Here is a 20,085-nt window from a genome sequence, read left to right as displayed (position 1 = left end):
TAAATGTTTGAATGCAAAATGTATTGTACGGTTTTGATCTAGTAATTCGTTCGCTTACCACTAAGGGGTACTCACGTATCATTAGTAAGACTCATACATACCCCACTTGTAAAACCTCAAGAAGACTCAAAGCCAAGAGGGTTCGACACAGCAATTCACCTTTATTTCTAACTTTTACACCCACCACAACCCATACTTTTAGATATGACAACTAATTGCAAGTGCGTAAAGGTCAAGAAGAAGTCACTATGCAGGGTTTTCCCGTGACCCTGTAGTGACTTCAGGCTAAAGCAGAGAAGCACAACCAATAATATGTCGCATGTAGGTTGCAAATATTTAATAGGTCACGATACCACCCGAATCACTCTCTATGAAAGCCGTTTCGGCATATCCATAGCTGTCCACATCCATGAACTCTTCCACATAATCTATGCACTAGTACAACTGCGCTGATGACATGAAAATTATGCTGACTCTCATTTGCGTGGACTATTTATGAAAATCAGACAAAACAAAAAATATTTGCATCATTTTGAACGCAGTGTTATAGGCAAAAATGGCGTGCGGTTGTTGGAACAACGTTACTGGTATGAGACGATAAATGGCTCGTATTTGCCTCAAGTAGACACGAAAGTCTGTACATGTTAGAAGTGCGGCAAAACTGTGCACTGGTTGACAACTGTCTGCTACTCGTACCAAGAGTGACATTGTGGATAACATTCGACTAGTTAACCGAGCACTTCGCGCGTACTAGTATAGTTGCGCACGGATTTCAACTAGTGCGCGGTTTGGCATCACTAGTAAAATACAGTTGTCCTACTAGGATGCAGAAATGGGATACAGTTGTGGGGGAAAAGAGATACTACTATTATTCTACTAATGTGCTGTATTCAAATGGTTAGCAAGAATATGGAATAAATGCTCAAACAACTTTTCCTAACTTCAACCTTGGTTCCAACACACATTGCGCTCCTTCTTATTTAATGATACTGCTGTCAATTTGACCCGGGTCCAAATATGTGTACGGCACAACGAGTTTAGCGTTTCTGGCCTTGATGACTGCACTGAGGCTGGACAACTCTGCTTGAAAGGACATCATCATCCGCTTGACTTCAGGCTCTTGGAATCGTTCCTCGGGATAGGAGCCCAGCAGCACCTGCCAGCGTCGTCAGACAGAGACACACCTGAACTTGTTGAGCGTATGTGGCCAGAATGAGTTGAAGTCCCTCGGCAAGTGAAAACAATTGCCTTGGAAAATTTGAATTTAATGACGCTCGACTTACGGTATCGGCGTAGTCCAGTGTGAGCACGTAGAGGATGCTTGCCGTCATGACCGTCTCGCCATTGTTTGGGAGCGTCTCCAAAATGGTCTTCGTGCTGGACTGGCCTTTGGCGGTTGGAGATGGCTTGCGCAACCGTAAGGAACTGTTGGGGATGAACATCTGGTAGTCAAACTAAAAAAAAAAAAAAAAAAAAAATACTTGAGCTCACGCTGCCAAGAGACGCTTGCCCTCGGGCCCTTCCCCCAACTTTGACTTTTCACCTGTCCGTTATTGATGGCAGCATGTTGAGCTGAAACCGTGAAGATCACCATGGTGACAAACTTGACCACTTCCTCAACATTTTGGAAGGCCTCCGGACATCCTGTCACAACGTCGTCGGAAAAAACAGCCTCACCTCTATTCACGTTGTCTCGGAAAATGAAATGCGCTTGGATACCTGAGGACTTATTCCCTAAAAAGCAGCGAGTGAATATCTCTTGGATCCATCCTTGCAGCTCAGCGTCTTGGACCACCTCGCTTTCTGAACGATAAAAGTGTCCCACTACTTCCTTCACGAATCTGGCAAGTAAGAGAAATTCACAGTCTGTTTCTTGGATCACCTTCTGTCAATGACATATGATGGTGAAAAACATCAACAACGAAAAAAAAAACAACCTTTGGACGATGTCCCATATTTTAAGGCCGTCGTCTCGGTAGTAGAAGTTGGGGATGGACTCGAGTCCTCGAGTACGAATGTCGTCCGGTATGCAGAGCGAGCTGTACGTGAGCTCACTTTGCGCCCGTCTCATTAGCTCGAGAGTGCCATCAAGTCCAACGGAACTCTAGTCACGCACAGTATGAGACACAAAACGAAACGAGCAAGTAAATAAGTGGGCTACAATGATTAGCCAGGCATGCAACAAATTCTTACCAATGAAAACGACCCGGAAGGTCCCAACAGAATCTCACGAGCTCCAGCATTGATGTGAAGGATCCATCGAAAGTGAGGGATGAGCAACTATGCGGAGAAGGAAGAATACAATATCCCAGGCGAAATTAAACTTCATTTCAGTGAGGCTCCAGAGAACCGCTCATGTTTACAGACAACATTTCTAGGTCCAGACATATCGAGACCTGCTAAAAACAACAACAACAAAACAAAACAGTTTGAACCAGGTTGGGTTTGTTGAGTTTTGGTGCCGGTCTCGTTGGTGACGCCGGCAAGACCAACAAAAAGGCGCCGGTCTGTGGAAGCCATTTCAATCAACGTCAGCTCTACCTTGTGAATGGGATGAATGACAGAGAAGTTGCGAAGAAGGCTCATAGCCCAAGTCTCCGAGACAAAGTGAGTGTTCCTCATATGGGAGATTGCCTGGTGAGTCATCATATCGGCATTCTTGACAAATATCTTGGCCAGAAGCCAGTCCGTCTCAGAGTCGCTAGGAAGGAAAACGGGGTTTTCCTCTGAAGCTCGTTGGTGCACCTGCCACGACATTAGCGCAAAATGTTGCAACAATGATTCGGAAACCAAGTCTCAGACTGCGAAATACCTGTATTGCAATGGGCATCAGCTTTTTCTCGGGGTTCACGTACAGCAAGCAGAGAGGAGCAGGTACTGGCAGTTCTGCCCCGTGATAAAGTTTCCCGGGTATCCCGCTCAAAATCTTCTGGTCAGAGACGAATATGTTCCCTTTCTGTGGGACGGTGAGGTGTTGCTTAGCAATTCATGTTTTGGGATGCAATGGACCCTTTGCCGGGTACGATGAACACGCAGTATTAGCGCTTTGCGGATACCTTCATTTCATTGTCCAGAGTGCTTCCGTCCTCCAGGAATGGCTTCACCATTTCCTCTGTGACTGGGAAATTTGAGGGGAGTTCTGAACAGCGTCGGATCAAACCGGGGTTGACGCCGTTCAGGAACTGGTAGCCATAAAAGTCGTCGTCCTTCCAGTGCTCGGCAAGGTACTCTGGAAGAATGGAAAATGAAGGGAATTGAAGAGCAAATCTTCCGATGGTGCTTAACCTACCTGATATGTTTGTCTTTCTGGTCCAGAAGATTCTTTTCATGTCTTCAATGCTTTGCCAACTGTCCTCCGATCGAAGCATCCCCTTCAGCAAGACCTCCAAGAGTCTGAAGGGCAACAGTATTCAAATGCTACCAGGGACCGTTCAGAATTCAATGCCACTAAGTTGGGACAAAATGTTCAATCCCTTACCCGGTATACAAGGCCTTCTTGGACTCAATGACTCGAGACAGTGACATGCGGTTGTCGTCCGGAACATTTGAAGTTGTGAAATTGCAGTGGTAAGGAAGTCTTTCGTCCATCAAGGTCCATCTAGAAAGAACGGCGTCAAATTTGAAACCACATGAAAATGTCTTCTCGCTTGCATCCTTTAGAAAAAGAAAAAAGAAAAAAAAACCTACAGGAAGGTTCCCTTTTTTGACGCCAGTTCATTTTTGCGGTGCTCAATCAACAATGGGTGCTCGTCCTCAAAAGGCTTCATGGCTGACGGGGGGAGGGAAAAAAAGCAACGTGTAACGAAAATGAAGGGAACTGATGAAACGTTTTTCAAGGGGAATATGATGCCAAACCTTTTCCTCCTCTCAGCTCCAACACGTCGTTATTGGAAAGCCATCGGTAACATGGGAAAAGAAGAGTCTCTCCCTCCGGGGTGCTCACCACTATTTTCGAGCAGAACCAATTGTTTTCGGGGAGGAGAAAATGTGGGCATTTCTCCACTTTGACCAGGAGAAGTGTCCCCAGAGATGAACTGGTTTTGATGGTGTACGTCCTTGTCTAGAATTAAAGACGGGGGCAAAAAAGAATACCGGTAAACGGCTAGTGTGCTCGAAATTACGCACATTTGAAGAAAGTGCTTTTAGGGTTTTTTTTCCGGTTCGCATGACGTATTAAACAAATGATGCAAACATCAGCCTTGATATATTTGCGTCTGTTTGTCGGCTAGAATACACAAGGCAAACTGTTCAAAATGGGACGATCCATTACCCTCCATTTAAGAACAATAAAAATCAGAATAAAAGCTCCCCACAAATAGACGCCACCCTTTTCGATGTGTACGAACTGTAATTCTCTCAGTTCGTCCACAATGTCATGTTCTAGCGCCACTTAAGAGTTCTTTGCTCTTCAAAAGCTGTTTTTTCTTTTTCTTTGAAAACCGCCGTTTCGCCAGATTATGAATCGCGTTGAGAAAATGGTCAATCGTCGATACATGAAATGTACGGCCGGTCGGCAACAATTGCCAGCCAAAGCGACGGTCCAAAATCCGATCCAATGAACAGTACGCACAAGTTTGCGGTTGCTCAACTCACCGCCCCGGTCATGAAGTTGACACCCCAGTTGCTCAGGTCTGTTTTCTCGCTCTCCCCTTTACTCCCGAGCAAGGTGACGAATATGCGGTCAAATGTTGCAGCAAAGGACCTTCCTGTCGTGGTTACTTTCAGCTCATACTCTGCCATGCTGGCTCAGTCGTCCGACTACTAGAATTCCCAAAACCCGACTTAATGCGTTGAGGTCGCTTGGGCCGTGCTTGCAGCTGTCTGCTCAACCCTGACGCCAATGTTCGCGCTTAAACCTTTCCCTCCCTCCCCCTGCAAAGGAGCGAGAAGAAGCGGTATGTAAAATCTACCGAAGATTTAAATATCAAATATAGGCGAGAGAAACAAAGAAACGTCCGTCTTCAATAGGCAAAGCGCATGTAGATGGTGTGTATGAAAAACGACAAGTCACAACTTGGCAACGTCCCCAATTAATATGGGAGAATGAATCAACCTTTATTGAAGCGAGGCACATGGTTGACATTGGAAACAAGAAGTTTACAGTCTGACACGATGATCTACTTGCTCAGTGTGTGCGTGTCCCGACCTTTTCTGTTGTATGAAGAGCAACTGGCTGCTGCACTGCTTAATTGTCTCACTTCTGCCATCTTTAATTGTTCTTCCTATCACTAGGTGTCCCTGGCATAGAGAGATTAACAAAGATACATAGTTTGGAGTCAAGTGAAATTGGCATCTTTTTTCCAAATTTAGGTTAGGAATCACTGGCATCGATTTCGCAAGAGATTTTGGTCCAAAAAGCAGCGTTCAGGTTATATTTACGAGATCAGGTGGAAAGCTAGGTCCGTATTTGTCGTCCATAAAGGAGCCCCAATTTACTTAATAATGCTGCTGTCCATTTGACTTGGGTCCAAATACGTGTACGGCACTACAAGCTTTGTGTTTCTGGCCTTGATGTGTTCACTAAGGCTGGACAACTCTGCTTGGAACGCCTTCATCATCTGCTTGATTTCAGGCTCTTGGAACCGTTCGTCAGGATATGAACCCAGGGGGATCTGCCAGTTTTGCAAAACAGAAAGAGGAATGCACTGGTTGAGAGTTTTGTCATAGCCTCGAGAAGCTTTCTTTGAGACGTGAACAACGCTCAACTCACGGAATCGGAGAAGTTCATTGTGAGCACGGAGAGAATGTTTGCCATCATGACCGTGTCGCCAATGTTTGGGAGCGTCTCCAAAATGGTCTTCATGCTGGACTGGCCTTTGGCGGTTGGAGATGGCTTGCGCAACAGTAAAGAACCGTTGGGGACGAACATCTGGTAGTCAAACTAAAGCATCAAAACAAATCACTTTAATGCTGCGTGTTCACCCTTGGTCCTTTTCAACCGCATGTTAAACAAACTGCAACTGTCGGTGCTTATGGACCAGCTGGTCCATGGAAAGAAATGACGACAACAGAAGCAACGCGTGAGCTATGTTAAGGTATACAAAGAAGAAGTTCTTCTGTATGTACAAAAAGACTTTTTGAGGCTAATATCAACAGGTTCACCTGTCCGTTATTGACAGCAGCATGCTGGGCTGAAACCGTGAAGATCACCATGGTGATAAACTTGACCACTTCCTCAACATTTTGGAAGGCCTCTGGACATCCTGTGACAAAAAAAAAAAAATGAATACAATTTTAAAAAAACGTGCCGTCGCCATGCACAGACATAGTGTCGAGAAAATCAATGGCCTTTTAATACCTGATGATTTACTCCCTAAAAAGCAACGAGTGAATATCTCACGGATCCATCCTTGCAGCTCGGAGTCTTTGACCACCTCGTTGTTTGAACGATAAAAGTGTCCCACTACTGCCTTCACGAATCTGGCAAGTATGAGAAATTCAGTCTACCTCTTCAATGGCTTCCATCCAACTTTTGTCAATTACTTCCGACGGTGAAGGAAAACAAAAAAGAACCTGAGGATGACATCCCAGAGTTTAAGGCCGTCGTCTCGGTAGTAGAAGTTGGGGATGGACTCGAGTCCTCGCTTGCGAATGTCATCCGGTATGCAGAGTGAGCTGTACGTGAGCTCACTTTGCGCCCGTCTCATTAGCTCGAGAGCGCCGTCAAGTCCAACGGAACTCTAGGCACGCACAGCGCAAGACAGACATGGCTGGAGTCAGATTTGAAAAACAGAGAAAGCAAATAGCTGATTAGTCAGACATCAAAGACAAAGACAGCAAAGTTGTACCGTTGAAAACGTCCCAGTAGGTCCCAGCAGGATTTCACGGGCCTGAGCATTGACGTGGAGAATCCAACGGAAGTGAGGGACCAGCAACTGTACAGAGAAAGCAAAGAATACCTCAGTTATTGTTGAAAATGCATTTGGGTGAAGTCTGCTTTTCGGCCAAAGTCGGCTGGCTAACGCTCCAGGTCACCACATGTCCATACAGGATAAGTGCTCTGGAAAATGGATTGATAGATGGATGAAATGACCTGGTCAAATCCTTAGGAGGAGTAACCTGTTCATCTCGGAGAGACAAACAAGCAGAGTCGCTGATTCGACCCGTCGGAGAGACTAAATAGTCGTTGATTCTAAGCCCTTGAGGGCAGCCAGCCAAGCTAGCTACTGGGGGCATTCTGGGTGACTTTTTACCACGTATATGCGCATACCTTAAGAAACCTTGTGCGTCGGGTCACAGACCAAATCACTTCTTGTTTTTGTCACCTATCTCCAATTTTCTATTGCTCATCCTGCTCAGGTTCATCAGGGAGATGAAGTCTATACGGGCTGGCTTAAGACAAAAGGGGCAGGCTAACACCTGGACTGATTGCTCGTCAATCAATCGCATGACATTTTGTAATTATTTTTGGCAAGGCAGTCAACGTCCATATTGGCATTACTCAAGAAATCCCCGCCCCGCGTACGCAAGCTCTACCTTGTAAATGGGATGAATTAGCGGGAAGTTGCGAAACAGGCTCATAGCCCAGGTCTCGGCGAGGAAATGAGTGTTCTTCAGGTGGGTAATTGCCTGGTGAGTCATCATATCAGCATTTTTGACGATTATCTTGGCTAGAAGCCAGTCCATCTCCAGGTCACGCGGCAGGAAAATGGGGTTTTCCTCTGAGGGTTGTTGATGCGCCTATGAAAATATTGGAGAACATGGTGAAAAGACGGTCAGTCGTCAACTGACCAGTGGTACTATTCCATCCATACCTGAATTGCGATCGGCCTCAGTTTTTTGTCAGGATTGAGGTACAAGAGACAGAGAGGAGCAGGCACTGCCAGATGCTCACCAAGGTACAGCCTTCCTGCTATTCCGCTCAAAATCTTCTGGTCATAGAGGAACATGTTGCCTCTCTGTGTGACAGTGAGGTGTTACGGAACGGAATGTCCGCCGGGCGTAATCCAAGTAAGCAGCGCTTGATAGATACCTTAAATTCATTGTGCAGAGGCATGCCTATTTCTAGGTATGGCTTCACCATTTCCTCGGTGACTGGGAAATTTCGAGGAAGTTCTGAGCAGCGTTTGATCGAACGGGGGTTAACGCCATTCAAGAATTGGTACCCGTAAAAGTCGTCTTCTTTCCAGTGCTTAGCGAGGTACTCTGAAACGACGATGAACCGAAATAATTGAACAAATAAATCACCACATCTTTATCCAAGTAAGCTACTTGGAATACATTTAATACGAGCTTTGCAGTTGTGCCTGCTCCTTGACCTGATATTTCTGTCTTTCTGTCATTGAAGATTGTTTTCAGGTCTTCGATTGTTTTCCAGCTCTCTTCAGATCCAAGCATCCCCTTATATTTGAGTTTTAAAGCCCTGAAGTGCCACAGGATCGATAAGTTCCTGTCACAAGGTCGCGACGCAATGCCAAATCTCCCGAAACGTACCTTGTAGAGAAGGCTGACTGAGATTCTTTCATTCTGGACTTTGACATGCGGATTTCAGCAGGGACATTTGATGTATTGAACTTGCTGTGGTGAGGAAGTCCTTCATCCATCAAAGCCCATCTGGCAAGGAGAGCGTCATGTTTGACTGAAATGTCTTCATGCTTGCATCCTTTGCAGGAACTTACTGAAAATTGCTCTTCTTAGATGCCAGCTCTTTTTTGCGGTGCTCGATCAACAATGGGTGGTCATCTTCAAAAGCCTTCGTGGCTTAAGAAAAGGCAAATGTTTTACTCTGGGAGTTTAGAAAAACAACCTGAAAATGTTTCAACTGAATTTCCATGGCATTATCAATCAAACCTTTTCCTCCTCGCAGCTCCACTACCTCGTTATTGGAAAGCCACTGGTAACACGGGAAGAGAAGAGTTTCTCCCTCTGGGGTGGTCACCGCTATTTTAGCGCAGAACCACTCATCGTCTTGGAGCCAAAAACGCGGGTTTTTCTCCATCTTCAGCAGCAGAAGTTTCCCCAGGGATGCGCCGGTTTTGATGGTGTATGTCTCAGTCTAGAATTCAAGACATGAGGACAAAAATGATACATACTGGTAGGTGCCCAACAAATTCACTTCAAAGTGATGTGTTGAAACATGGGAGGCAAAACTACAGTTCATCAAAATGTGCCATTGTTTTATTTTTGTGGTCCCAACACATAACTGCCAAATTTGGTGTAGTCCTCTGATTTCATTGTACCCCACATACTCAAGCTTTTGCTACAGGCAGCATATTTTTGGATCTGTAAAACTGATATGCCTTGCCGAAAGGCTGCACTTTTGTATCATCGGTCCAAAGGACGCCCTCCCACAGGTTTGCGGCTCAATAACCCATTTTGGCATTGCAGTACATGTGCAAAGCTTCTCCCATTTCACCTGGTCAGACTCACCGTGGCAGTCTTGAAGTCAATTCCCCAGTTATCCAAGTCGGTTTGCTCGCTCTGCCCTTCACTTCCGAGCAAGGTGACAAGTATGTGGTCAAATGTGCCAGCGTAATCCCTTTCGCCCGTCGCTACTTCCAGCTTGTACTCCGCCATGGTGATGATTCCGTAGCAAATGTTCAAGGAGGTCTTCAAACCAGACTTCTAAAATGTGTTCAGGTGGTTTTTCCAGAGTTTCCAGTTGCCAAAGCTGGCAGTGACTTCGTTTAGGGTCTGCCTCCCTCAGCTGCAAAGGACTCGGGTGACATAAGGCAATAAACTGACAACCTATTTATTTTTGTGTCTAAATAAGGTGTGTGAGAGAATATGTGCCCTCAACAAGCCAAAACAAGCATTGTTCACATTTCAGCAAATTCAAGTTGCCACATATCAAGAGCCTTCAAAACAGGCCAATCAGCCCTCAGGGACATACTGTAGTTATTTGTACAGACAGCACATAAATACTTGTGCTGGATCCAACCAGTTAAACATGTTGGACCCATCCAGCTGTGACCTGGAGCTGATTTTTGGTCAGGCGCAGACTGCACCCGAAACTAAATACCTGTCACAAGCAAACTCACTCATTTGAAGGATATTTTACATTCACGGTGTGTCAGTTACTCTATTTTGCAGATTCCTTTTTTTTTTTTAATGAAACAATTCTGAAGTGTGACATGTCTCTCTGCCCACAGTGCCGGTGAACAAAAGAGAGCAAAGTTGAAGATCAACCAACATTGAGACTTTATTGACCAGCAAAAAACGGTATTGTACACCTGAAAGGATCGCGCCAGGCCATCTGCATAAAGTCACAGTCTGATGTCAGCATCAAAAGGCAACTGTTAAATAGTGACACTGTTTTCAATGTCTTTGGGGTTCAAGTATGGATAAGGCAGTTGCAGCTCATCGTTCCTCTTGACGATGGCGCCGCCGATTGTGGACAACTCTGCTCGAAAATCCTCAATCATCCTCAAGACTGCTGGCTCACTAAAGCGTTGAGGATATTGACCCAGAGGGACCTGGCCAAGACAAACAAAGGCACCGTGAAGGCTCGATGAAAACCAACGTAGCAGTCTTGCGTCAAAAGCGGTGGCAGTAAACTTACAAAGTCATCATACTTCTCGCTGAGGAACCAATTAAGAGACATGGTGAGTGATCCAAATGATTTGTTGGGCAGAGTCATCAGTATGTCGTCCATGGTAGCATTGCCCTTTACAGTTGGTGGAGCCAGATGGAGAAACAATGGACCATTAGGGATCCAACTTAGATAATCCAGCTAAAGGGGACAAAAAAAAAAAAAAAAGTCTACTTTAGACAGAACAAGCCCAATGTTTTCTATCATCTTTGGTCTTCACCTGCCCCATGTTCACTGAAGTATGTCGCGCCGATGTGGTGAAGATCAACATTGTGACATACTTGATAAGCGCTTCCACGGTTTGAATGCTTGAAGGAAAACCTGCAAAGATGCACCAATATCTGCAAGTGGTCCACTTTCACTTCATTACAAACCAATGAAAAAGTGAGGCCGATACAGCACCTGAGGCGGCATTACCCAGAAACCCATAGTTGAAGATCTCATTGACCCACTGCTGAAGCTCAGAATCTGCAGACACTTCACCGTCCAGCGGATAATAGTATGCCACCACTGCCTTGACAAAGCTGAGCAGGACAACATTTTTTTTAAAAAAAAGGGGTCCGTAGAGCATTTCAAAATGGTTGTAAATAGGCATCAGGATACTTTAAAGATTAGTAGCGTTTTGAATCATGTGCTGGCAGACTAAAAATGTATGTAGCATGATTAAAGCTACTTTTTTTTTTTTTTTTTTAAAGGCTCTGCCACATGAAGTGTCCTGGTGACCGGCAAACCGGCACTCACCTGTTGATGATATTCCACATCCTCAAAGCATCATCTCTGTAATAAAAGTTAGGGACGGACTCCAGACCTCTGGCAGCGATGTCTTCCGGCACACAGAGTGACGCGTAGGTCAACTGGGAGAGCGCCCTTCTCATGAGCGGCACTTGTCCTTCTGCAGAAATCGAAGACTTCAAAAACAAAACAAAAAAAAACAAGCAGGGATGAGTCGATTGATCGGTCCGAGGGGACGTTGCCGGTCAAACGCCAAAGATAAGGTTCGTACATTATCGAAGAATCTCCCTGGGCCGTAGAGAAGAGCGCGAGCTACCGTGTTGACAAAGAGGGTACTTCGATGATGCGGCATCAGGAGCTGGAAGACAACAGCGAGGCAGTGACGTCCAGCGGCCATCCCTGGAAAGAACGTTCTCCTGCTTCGTTTACCTTGTGCAGCGGGTGAATCGCCGGCAGGTTGCGAAGCGTCGCCATGGCAAAAACCTCCGCTACTAAATGAGTATTGTGCAAATGGCTGACGAGCAAGCAATGCAAGGTGTCGACGTGTCTCACGTGCAGTTTAGCTAGCAGCCAGTCCGCCTCGGAATCGCCGGGCAGAAAAATCGCATTGTCCCGAGAGGGCTGCTGGCCAAGCTGCGGGAGGGAGGAACACGATCGTTCAAATGCTTCAAAGTCGATTTGACATTTTATTTGCAGCCAAGTAAGAAAAATGAGGCAGACCTGAATGGCAAGGGGGAGTAATTTCTTCTCAGGAGTCATGTAAAGAAGGCAGAGGGCAGCAGTCAGAGGAGCCCGTTTACCATTCAGAACAGTTGTCGGCAGAGCCTCCATGATTTTGTAATCAACAATGAATATGTTGCCTTTCTGTAAAAGCCAGGAAGATAAACACTACTGAGAAAAACAAAAAACACTTCAGGGTGCGCATGAATTTTGCCATTCAAGCTTCTTAAAACAAATTGTGGCAAAAAAAAAAGTAGTACTGAATGTTAAGCTACATGGGATCTTAAAGTGGAAGTCAACGAAAACTTTTTTTTTTTTTTCCCCCCCATCACAATGACCAATCACGGCTCATATTCAGAAAACAGGTCAGCCGTGATTAGTCGATGTGAAGTAATTTTCAGTCGGCAGAGGACAAGATGGCCGCCCCCGGAGATGGCTAAAAACGAGGGCATTTTGCTGCTTAACTTCTATCCCACAAATGCAAAATGAATCAGAATGGCGCGTTTCAACCCGTGGGCCTGCTGGGAACATATTCTTGAAAAAAAGATGTTTGGGTTGACTTCCGCTTTCAGTCACATCATGACTGGCTGGCTGGCTACCTCCATCTCTTCAGTCAGAGTGGTGCCATTGTCCAAAAACGGTTTGACCATTTCATCTGTGAGCGGGAAGTTGTCCGGCAGCTTGGAGCAGCGTCGGATAACGTAAGGGTTGACGCCGTTGAGGAACTGGTACGCAAAAAAGTCGTCGTTCTTCCACAGCTGCGACACTCTTTCTGGACACAGTTCATGATTTTTTTTTTTTTTGTATTATTGGTAATTATTTTTCTTTGTAATTAAAAGACAGTACTTGCAAGGGTTGATTTTGTGAACCAGGAAACATTCTTCATGTCCTCAAAGTTCTCCCAGCGTGCCGTCGTATGCAGTATGTCCATCTCTGAGAGGTCATCCCTTATGGGCCAAGTGCGTGAAAAAAAACTCTTAGCATTCAGTTGGAGACACAGAAAAGGTCAAGAGTACACTCACGCAAACTTTCGCCTGTATGCAAACTGCCTGGCTTTTGACAATGAGAAGCGGACGTCTGCTGGGAGGGAATTTGGATCTTTGATGCTTAAGACGTAAGCCATTCCTTCAGCGTACTCATCCCATCTGATGACAGGAAAAAAAAAAAAAAAAAAAAGTCAACACAGTTTGACTCATTCACTGTCAAGGACATTTTTCTTTTCACAGTCCAGCCATACAGTCAGAGGATTATTTTTTTCTCCAAAAGTTGGGCTAAAAGTGGGTCTGAAAATGAACTGGCAGTGAATGAGTTAAATTAAAGTGGGTCTCGCTTACTTGTATGTTAACTTCTGTTGGACCAATTCCTTTTTCCGTTGGTCTTCAAGTCGTGGATAGAAGTCTTCAAACGCTTTTGTGGCTGCCAGAGATGAGACATTTTGCAAAAATCTTACAGCCCCCCCCTCACTCAATGTAACAGCGTGCTTGAAGCGCCATCTGCTGGCTGTAACAAGACTGCACACTTGGCAAAAAGAAAAAGAAGGGCGCACAAGAAATGTGCTCCACCAATTTGCTGTGAGAATTCCTCATACACGATGCGCCTTGCGTCAAAAGTCCATTTATTTTATACAGCAGAAAAAATGAAGGGATGCAAAAGACTAACCTGTGCCTCCTCTCAAAATCACAAGGTCACCACTGGACAACCACTTGTAGCAGGGAAAGAACACGTCATCCTCCTCAGGCGTCCTCACCGCGATGGTGGCGCAAAACCACGCCTTATCTTCAAATTCGTGGAAGGGGTCTTTCTCCACTTGGAGGAGGAGGAGGAATCCCAACGTGAACGCGGACGTCACCGAAAACGTTCCCACCTGCAGGTGAGCAACAGTGAACCCCTGCGCCTGCATATTTGCAGATTTTTTTTTTTTTTTTTGGAACCCATCCTCCGTCTTTTGGCGTTTTTATGCTCTTGCAAAACTTCACAATTTGCAGGTTAAGAAACTGTTTAAAAGTTTTATAGTCCTTTGCGGCCATCTATATATGGAATATAATAAACTTTTGAGTAACATTTTAAGAGGAGTCTAAAATGCAGTTTGTGCCCGTATAGGTTGACCCCTGCAGTACATTTTAGGTTCATTCTGAAAATGCCACCCTAAAGCCAACCGCGGCAAACTTTTTGAGTGGCCTAGAGTACGACACAACATACCTTTTCGCTTTCATTGGCCAGGCTGACGGCGGTCAGGTGTGTGCGGTTGGACTGGCCCTGCGCACCCAGCAGAGTGACGTAGACATTCTCAAAGGCGCCAGCGTCCGGCATGTTGCCCGTTGTCACCGTCAGTGTGTACTGCGCCATTTGACGACGACGACAGTGAGCAGTGCACCCTACAAGTCAAGCAACTTTTTTCGCTCCCCACTTCACGTGGGTACGATCGGTTGTGCGCGGACGAGGACAGAGTCGCTTTTAAGTGAAATGCCCAACCCCTATTTAGCAGGTGCAGGTGTGCGCCATTGACTACTTACTCAAATCTGAAGTCTGTCAAGGCCGAAAGTTACACACGCGTCAAGGGGAGAGAGTTAGTCGGAGTTGCGGTTACGTGAGTTTTGCATGCAAATAAATCGATATTTTATGAAAGAAAGGGGGGCAAAAAAAAAAAGGGATTGTGAATTAGCGGTTGTCTAATGCAGCGATGTCAAACTCAAGGCCCGGGGGTCAGATGCGGCCCTCTAAAGCAGACAGCGTGTCTGCTTTTTTTCTTCCGAAATGAATTCATTGTTTTCGTAGTCATTTTTCTTGACTTGGACCAGTTTTACAAGTAGTGGCTACTGCACTTTGCGTCATGCAAACTGACGTTGGCGGTGGGCGGGACTACTACTTGGTTATGGACTTTTGATTGGCTGAGCAGGGGCGGTAGGCTTGCGACGCGTTCTCACGCTCAAAACTGTAAAAATGGGAATTGCAGGTGCTCTTAAGCTTTTCCTGCACTTTTACATCAACATCCACCTTTTGAGATTTTTTTTTTTCAATGAAACAATAACAAATTGCGTTTACATATACATAAAAATACAGCACTGGTATATATTTTCGCTATTGAAAGTAACATTAATGTCCCTTGCCAAGTCCGAAGAGCAAAATAAAATAAAAAGTCCATGAGCAGGTACTAGACCCGCCCACGTCCAACATCTAAGTTTTTGTGTGCGTTCAAAGGAAAAACGTTCAATTCATGATTTTGTCAAACATGTTTAAACAATACCTTCCTAAAGTTTGACTTGTCATGACTTGTCAAATGTTACTTGGCTGTACAGCCAATAGAGGTTTGACATACGTAGCGATGGATGGACTGAGAAGGATTCACGAGAGAACAAATACATGGATGTTTATTTCACAAATAAGCCACAGTGGGGAAAAAAAAAAGTACATTTGTTTAACTCAACTGACCATGAATGTGAAACAAACGCAGCTGCTGCGATAATTATTAAAAGTAAATCCCAACACGGCCTAATGGGTTAACATTCAATCGATGAGACCGACATTCACAGTCGCACGCGCTGCTGTCAACATCTTTGACATAAAGGATGCTTGTGCCGATGCGTCACACGCTCATTTATTATTGTGCACATTTAGCAGTAATACAATTGGGTGAAATGTGACATTTCGTCACTCCAAATAAATGAGTCACTCGTGTTGGCAGTAAGGCGTTATTTCGTTAAGGCAATAAAGTGTGCTAACACTTCTCAACAAAACAATTTGGGATATTGGGCTTTCTGGTGACATTTCAGGATCATACATTGCTCCAAAAACCTTGACGGGTGAACTTACTTTGAAAGCCCAGTAAGCCAAACTTCTTGTGAGCAGTGTATTTTCTTTCAAGTGATTTTTTTTTTTTTTTTTTTTCCTCGACAGTTCTCCTGGGAGTTATGTAGGAGTACACCACGATCATTGTGTTTCAACCCATTGCTTCTGGCGTGCATTCGGGGTCAAGCGCTTCTACAACAAATCTTCTGGCCATGGATATTTCCGTAGCTTGGTCAAGCGCTCCTGGCCCAAGCCCATGGCGGGGAGGGGCACCGGCTCGGTCCGGTCCGCCACCGTGTTGTACTGGCACTTCTTCAGGTGGTTTGACATGCTGGGGCCGTCCGTGAAGCCCCACCTCAGCACCGGGCTGAAAGCAGTGCTGAAGCGCCACACCTGCAGTCAAACAAAAACTCGATCAGCTGCGATTCATACGCGAGAAACCTTCAATACGATACAAATATGCAATATAACAGCATGCAGCTGTTAAGTGCGTGCATCCGGAGCAGTTCACAATCAATATTTATCGGTCACGTGTGGGGATGTAACAAGTAATGGAAAATCGATTCGCCTAGATTAATCGATTGGATGAATTGCAAAATCGGGTTGATTAAGTTCATCTCGAAAATGATGTCTTGAAGAGTTTTTTTTTCCATTTTGAATGCGCTTGTGCCAAGCATCATTGCGGATTGCGTTTGTGGATGGCTGCAGAACCAGATAAGCACGGGAGCGACTTCTTAAAAAATGGGGAAGTGAAAATCGAAAGTCAAACCGAATCGGGGCTTGAGTGAATGGTTCCAACCCTAGTAACATGGCAAAATGTAGGAGGGTACTTAGGCACAGTGGGCCAAAGACCTCCACCAAGGCTACACAATCCGGTCCAACTTTAGCAGCCCGTGACACGATTGCGGCGATCCGCTCAGTGCTGAGGCTTTTGAGAAGCGCTTTCCATCGACGGCGTTTGCACTCACTTTGTGTTTAACCTGCCACGATAGCCTCCTGTGGCCACCGGAGCACGGCCTCCTCTCCCACTGCAGCTCCACGATACCCCTGGTGTGGAGGAGACCGGAGCAGACCTCCCTCATGGTCCGCGACGCCAAAGACAGTTGGCACAGGCTGAAGCCGTCCAGGAAGCCGGCCACGTGCCGCAGTACCTCGACGGGTAGTCGGCTGAACCGGTCCGACTGGCGATCGCCCGAGAGTTTGGCCCCGGGATGGGGCTGCGCTCCGAAGGACCTCAGGAGCCTGCTGTGGACCACCTTGGCCCCCGGCGACGTGGGGTAAAACCTCCGCTGGGAGAAGGTGCAGCCGTAAGAAGCCAGCGGGCAGCGGTGCTCCATCCAGCCGTCGAGCCCGGCTTGGATGTCGCCGTGGACGTTGGCGAAGTGCCAGGAAAACTCATCCCGGCGGAAGGACTGAGCGCACACGAAGGGGAACCTGCGCTGGCAGCGGGCCTCGTCGGGGATGTGGCAGTTGAGCGGGACCGCCTCCACCTCCGGGGCTTCCAGAAGCGGGCCCAGGCAGATCGGCGGGGAGGCGTGCTCGCGGGCCGACGCCACGTCGCCGGCCCCGGCGTTGGGGACCAGCGCGGCCGTCGGCAGCGGGAACGTCTGCGTGCCCGAGTGGACGCGGCCCCCGTCCTCGCGCAGCGTTTCCGAGATCCTTCTGTGCTCTCTGGACTCCTCCAAGCAGAAGATCGGGGCGGCTGTGATCAGGTCCATTTCTCCCAGTCCCGTGGCATGGTCGCCCCGCTCCAGGTCGGACGTGTCGGCCGCTCTGTCCCCCGTCTTGGCTTCCAATTGCCCCCGACCCGAAGGACTCCGGCCCCCGGGGCGCATCCGCTCCTCTGTCTCGTGGTTTCCATCTTGTGGCACCGCACCATCCTCTTGCGCAACTACCTCCGGGCAACCATTCATGAACAAACTCGTTTCTTCCGCCGTCCACCCGTTTGCGGTTCCCCTGCTGGCCCGCTGAGCGGCTTCCGCTCGCACACCTTCGGCGCGGCTATCGGCCCAGTTAGCGGCGCTAACCAGGTCCAACGCATTGGCTATGTTCGCCCGCGCCACCTCCTCACTCTTGTGCAAAGACGGCGTAGCCGCATCCCGCGAAGAAAGCCAGTCCTCCCTCGCCACCGTCTCCAGGCAGCCATTCATCAATGAACTCGTTGCGTCCGCGGCCTCGTCTGCGGGTCGTCCGTTTTGAAGCCGCGAAAGTCCGTCCGCCGCGCTCGCCCGCGTCGCGGCTTCCGCTCTCGCGCCCTGGGCGCGGCTATCGGATGGGTTTGCGCCGCTAACCAGCTCCAAAGCAGAGGCTAAGCTCCTCGCTGTCTCCAGCGTGGCCTCGTACAGTTTGCCGTAGTGCGGCTCGTTTAGTCCATTGATACCGTTGGCGATGAGCTCTTTCGCCCTCGCCGCGCGCAACTCAGACGAGCCAGGCTCCGCCGCCTTGGCGATCTCACTCGCAGGGTCGGGCGAGCCCCTGCGGACGGCGGGCGCGACGGCAATCGACCTGAGCGATTCCAGCGGAGCGCACTGGTCCTGGAGGGCGAGGGCCGCGTCAAGCCGCTCGGCCTCGCCCACGCCGCGACTCAAGCGCTCGTACGAAGGGTAGTTCGTGCAGCTGAGCGGCCGGCGGTTCCACCCCACGGTGCAGCGTACCGCGCCGGCCGGACACACCTCCAAGTGCGCCGAGGTTTGGTCGCGCGTCACGGCGGCGGGGCAGCCGTAGGCGCTGTTCGGGCACGGCACCCTCAGCAGCGGGCACAGGAGGTGGTGCTCGTCGGCTTTGCACGAGTGAAACGCTGCGCCGCACACTAGAGGGCAGCCGGCGAGTTCGCAGGAAAGCCCCGGCTGAGGTCTCACCGTGCATCTCAGGTTGACACAGGACATGCAGTGAGCGTGCTCCTCAGCCATTTTGAGGACCTGCCGAATAAGGGCACAAAGCAAACATTGCACCATTCGTTCAGACATTTTCGACAACTGGAGCCGAGATTGACGAACAACACTTTCCTAGTTCAGGGTAAGATTTCCGCACAGCTCAGATCAAGCAACATGCAATCTGACATTACATTAACTCAGAATTTGTTTCTAGGTCCAAATCCGGAGATGGGGAGTAACGAAGTACAAATCATTGCTGTCCGGCGGCGTCCTTGCACCTCCGAGATGACGCTTTTTTTCACGAAATCAAAAACACCATCTTGCTTGAGCTCTCAAGTTGGTATTATACCTTATGTCGCGATCGGATACTGTTGCATCAACAAAACACAACCCGAACCTCATCTCATGTTCTGTGGCTAATTTCATACACTTAAACATTGCTCATTTATGTCGCTGTCATTGATTAAAAGCACCAGCCGTCCACATTCAGAGGCTGCGCTCACGCCAAACGCCCGACAGTACAAAAAGCCTTTAATACTTCACCAAAGCACATGGCTGTGTAATATAATCTTCCCAAACTCTTTTTCAAAGGCCAGAAAAAGAGCCATTAGCGAGGTAATAAATATAACAACCTCATGCATTAGACAGAGCTTAATCTCCACGAAAACCTTTTGGATTGTGCCAAGCTGTCAAAATATGTATTGTATATAAATGCCTTTTAATATGTGCATATACTTGATACTTTTTCCCTTTGACTTTTTGTGCAGTAGTTGAATCGGTACTTCTACTTAACCTTTCTTCTTTTTACACAAGTACTTGTATTACATCAGTGCAAAGCCTGAGGACTTTAGTCACCGCTGTCCAAAGTGCAACAAGCAAGGTTGACAGCCACCCAACTTTTGCAACCTGCCTGTTAAATGAAGCAGTCAGTTTGTTTTCTAGTACCCGACGCAGCACCACCGCTGTCAGTCTCAACTCCGAACGTCTCCGCATTACTCCTTTTAACATGACCGGTGAAGCTAACCTTGGCTAACAACAATCGCAATGTCGGAAGTTTCGCTGGCCCCCTCTGCATGCTCGCGCAATATACGGACAGAAAAAAAAATCAGGCACGAGCAAAGCGGGGGGCTTCTCACCTTTTCTTTTACTAAGCTATGCGAGTAGACGAGAATAAATGCCGCGGTGCGGGTAGTTTATGAAGAATGAGTACACATTCGTGTCTCCACTTCCTCCTCTCAACCGAGGCGGGTCACGTGACCGGCACTTATACCCTTTAGCCTAGCAGCTGGTAGCCAGCAAAATCGCAAGGGCACGCGATACTATCGCGTTTTCTTGAAAACTTTTCGACCGCAAATGCAAGTCCGCGCGTTCGTGATAGCTGACAACCGCGACAAACCCACGTTGCAGTATATTTGCTTTGTACGATTGATGTGGTCGCCACAT

At 47.4% G+C, this 20,085-nt stretch overlaps 4 protein-coding genes and 1 long non-coding RNA gene across 9 annotated transcripts in view; 1 reads left to right on the top strand and 4 right to left on the bottom strand.

Annotated features, from left to right (window-relative positions):
- LOC147128549 (uncharacterized) overlaps positions 1 to 10,688 on the top strand; it is a 34,487-nt gene extending 23,799 nt beyond the window's left edge. The window contains exon 4 of the long non-coding RNA XR_015083995.1: positions 10,092 to 10,688. This is a non-coding gene — a long non-coding RNA (uncharacterized LOC147128549). The remainder of the gene's footprint in view (positions 1 to 10,091) is intronic.
- On the bottom strand, positions 142 to 4,894 carry LOC147128551 (arachidonate 12-lipoxygenase, 12R-type-like). 4 transcript variants are annotated; one of them, XM_086019325.1, is made up of 14 exons: positions 4,594 to 4,894; positions 3,856 to 4,060; positions 3,688 to 3,769; positions 3,479 to 3,598; positions 3,290 to 3,393; positions 3,057 to 3,229; positions 2,813 to 2,956; positions 2,542 to 2,745; positions 2,194 to 2,280; positions 1,938 to 2,104; positions 1,720 to 1,841; positions 1,544 to 1,644; positions 1,284 to 1,454; positions 142 to 1,156 (listed from the first exon to the last, which is right to left on the bottom strand). In XM_086019325.1, exons 1-14 carry the CDS (start codon positions 4,738 to 4,740, stop codon positions 977 to 979), a joined length of 2,007 nt encoding a protein of 668 aa, XP_085875451.1. In that variant the 5' UTR covers positions 4,741 to 4,894; the 3' UTR covers positions 142 to 976. The 4 variants fall into 4 exon arrangements, with proteins under 4 accessions (XP_085875451.1, XP_085875450.1, XP_085875449.1 ...); XM_086019324.1 differs by having other exon boundaries at positions 3,057 to 3,393; XM_086019323.1 differs by having other exon boundaries at positions 1,544 to 1,841.
- LOC147128550 (hydroperoxide isomerase ALOXE3-like) lies at positions 5,015 to 9,813 on the bottom strand. Its single transcript, XM_086019326.1, has 14 exons — positions 9,370 to 9,813; positions 8,791 to 8,995; positions 8,619 to 8,700; positions 8,434 to 8,553; positions 8,259 to 8,362; positions 7,973 to 8,145; positions 7,755 to 7,898; positions 7,477 to 7,680; positions 6,789 to 6,875; positions 6,514 to 6,680; positions 6,299 to 6,420; positions 6,103 to 6,203; positions 5,711 to 5,881; positions 5,015 to 5,612 (listed from the first exon to the last, which is right to left on the bottom strand). Exons 1-14 carry the CDS (start codon positions 9,514 to 9,516, stop codon positions 5,433 to 5,435), a joined length of 2,007 nt encoding a protein of 668 aa, XP_085875452.1. The 5' UTR covers positions 9,517 to 9,813; the 3' UTR covers positions 5,015 to 5,432.
- Positions 10,117 to 14,425, bottom strand: LOC147128548 (polyunsaturated fatty acid lipoxygenase ALOX8-like). The gene is made up of 14 exons (XM_086019368.1): positions 14,183 to 14,425; positions 13,643 to 13,847; positions 13,318 to 13,399; positions 13,006 to 13,128; positions 12,830 to 12,930; positions 12,583 to 12,755; positions 11,984 to 12,127; positions 11,693 to 11,896; positions 11,535 to 11,621; positions 11,273 to 11,439; positions 10,934 to 11,055; positions 10,752 to 10,852; positions 10,502 to 10,672; positions 10,117 to 10,415 (listed from the first exon to the last, which is right to left on the bottom strand). Exons 1-14 carry the CDS (start codon positions 14,327 to 14,329, stop codon positions 10,239 to 10,241), a joined length of 2,004 nt encoding a protein of 667 aa, XP_085875494.1. The 5' UTR covers positions 14,330 to 14,425; the 3' UTR covers positions 10,117 to 10,238.
- Positions 14,426 to 15,324: 899 nt separating this feature from the next.
- Positions 15,325 to 20,069, bottom strand: LOC147128547 (F-box only protein 30-like). 2 transcript variants are annotated; one of them, XM_086019367.1, is made up of 4 exons: positions 19,779 to 20,048; positions 18,064 to 18,687; positions 16,738 to 17,799; positions 15,325 to 16,162 (listed from the first exon to the last, which is right to left on the bottom strand). In XM_086019367.1, the coding sequence occupies exons 2-4, from the start codon at positions 18,676 to 18,678 to the stop codon at positions 15,962 to 15,964; spliced, it is 1,878 nt and encodes a 625-aa protein (XP_085875493.1). In that variant the 5' UTR covers positions 18,679 to 18,687; positions 19,779 to 20,048; the 3' UTR covers positions 15,325 to 15,961. The 2 variants fall into 2 exon arrangements, with proteins under 2 accessions (XP_085875493.1, XP_085875492.1); XM_086019366.1 differs by having other exon boundaries at positions 16,738 to 18,687; positions 19,779 to 20,069.
- Between the last annotated feature and the right edge of the window lie 16 nt (positions 20,070 to 20,085).

The sequence above is a fragment of the Filicampus tigris genome, chromosome 20 (assembly GCF_054856515.1).
Source record: "Filicampus tigris isolate MCC_2025a chromosome 20, RoL_Ftig_1.0, whole genome shotgun sequence".
NCBI lineage: Eukaryota > Metazoa > Chordata > Actinopteri > Syngnathiformes > Syngnathidae > Filicampus > Filicampus tigris.
The sequence above is the reverse complement of the archived record's forward strand: the minus strand, read 5'-3'. Positions and strand labels throughout refer to the sequence as shown.

What these genes read in the sequence shown, in the direction of transcription:
- LOC147128551 (XM_086019322.1), bottom strand. Translation starts at nt 4,740, where the DNA reads ATGGCAGAGTATGAGCTGAAAGTAACCACGACAGGAAGGTCCTTTGCT. An exon ending in TCAACTTCATGACCGGGGCG is followed by an intron (nt 4,061 to 4,593) that starts GTGAGTTGAGCA and finishes CTTTAATTCTAG; the next exon opens with ACAAGGACGTACACCATCAA. An exon ending in AAGAAGGCCTTGTATACCGG is followed by an intron (nt 3,394 to 3,478) that starts GTAAGGGATTGA and finishes GTTGCCCTTCAG; the next exon opens with ACTCTTGGAGGTCTTGCTGA.
- LOC147128550 (XM_086019326.1), bottom strand. Translation starts at nt 9,516, where the DNA reads ATGGCGGAGTACAAGCTGGAAGTAGCGACGGGCGAAAGGGATTACGCT. An exon ending in GGAGCTGCGAGGAGGAAAAG is followed by an intron (nt 8,701 to 8,790) that starts GTTTGATTGATA and finishes CCTTTTCTTAAG; the next exon opens with CCACGAAGGCTTTTGAAGAT. An exon ending in TTTAGGGAGTAAATCATCAG is followed by an intron (nt 6,204 to 6,298) that starts GTATTAAAAGGC and finishes TTTTTGTCACAG; the next exon opens with GATGTCCAGAGGCCTTCCAA.
- LOC147128548 (XM_086019368.1), bottom strand. Translation starts at nt 14,329, where the DNA reads ATGGCGCAGTACACACTGACGGTGACAACGGGCAACATGCCGGACGCT. An exon ending in CAGGGAGATTCTTCGATAAT is followed by an intron (nt 11,440 to 11,534) that starts GTACGAACCTTA and finishes TTGTTTTTGAAG; the next exon opens with TCTTCGATTTCTGCAGAAGG. An exon ending in GCGAGAAGTATGATGACTTT is followed by an intron (nt 10,416 to 10,501) that starts GTAAGTTTACTG and finishes TGTCTTGGCCAG; the next exon opens with GTCCCTCTGGGTCAATATCC.
- LOC147128547 (XM_086019366.1), bottom strand. Translation starts at nt 18,678, where the DNA reads ATGGCTGAGGAGCACGCTCACTGCATGTCCTGTGTCAACCTGAGATGC. An exon ending in CGTGGCAGGTTAAACACAAA is followed by an intron (nt 16,163 to 16,737) that starts GTGAGTGCAAAC and finishes GTTTGACTGCAG; the next exon opens with GTGTGGCGCTTCAGCACTGC.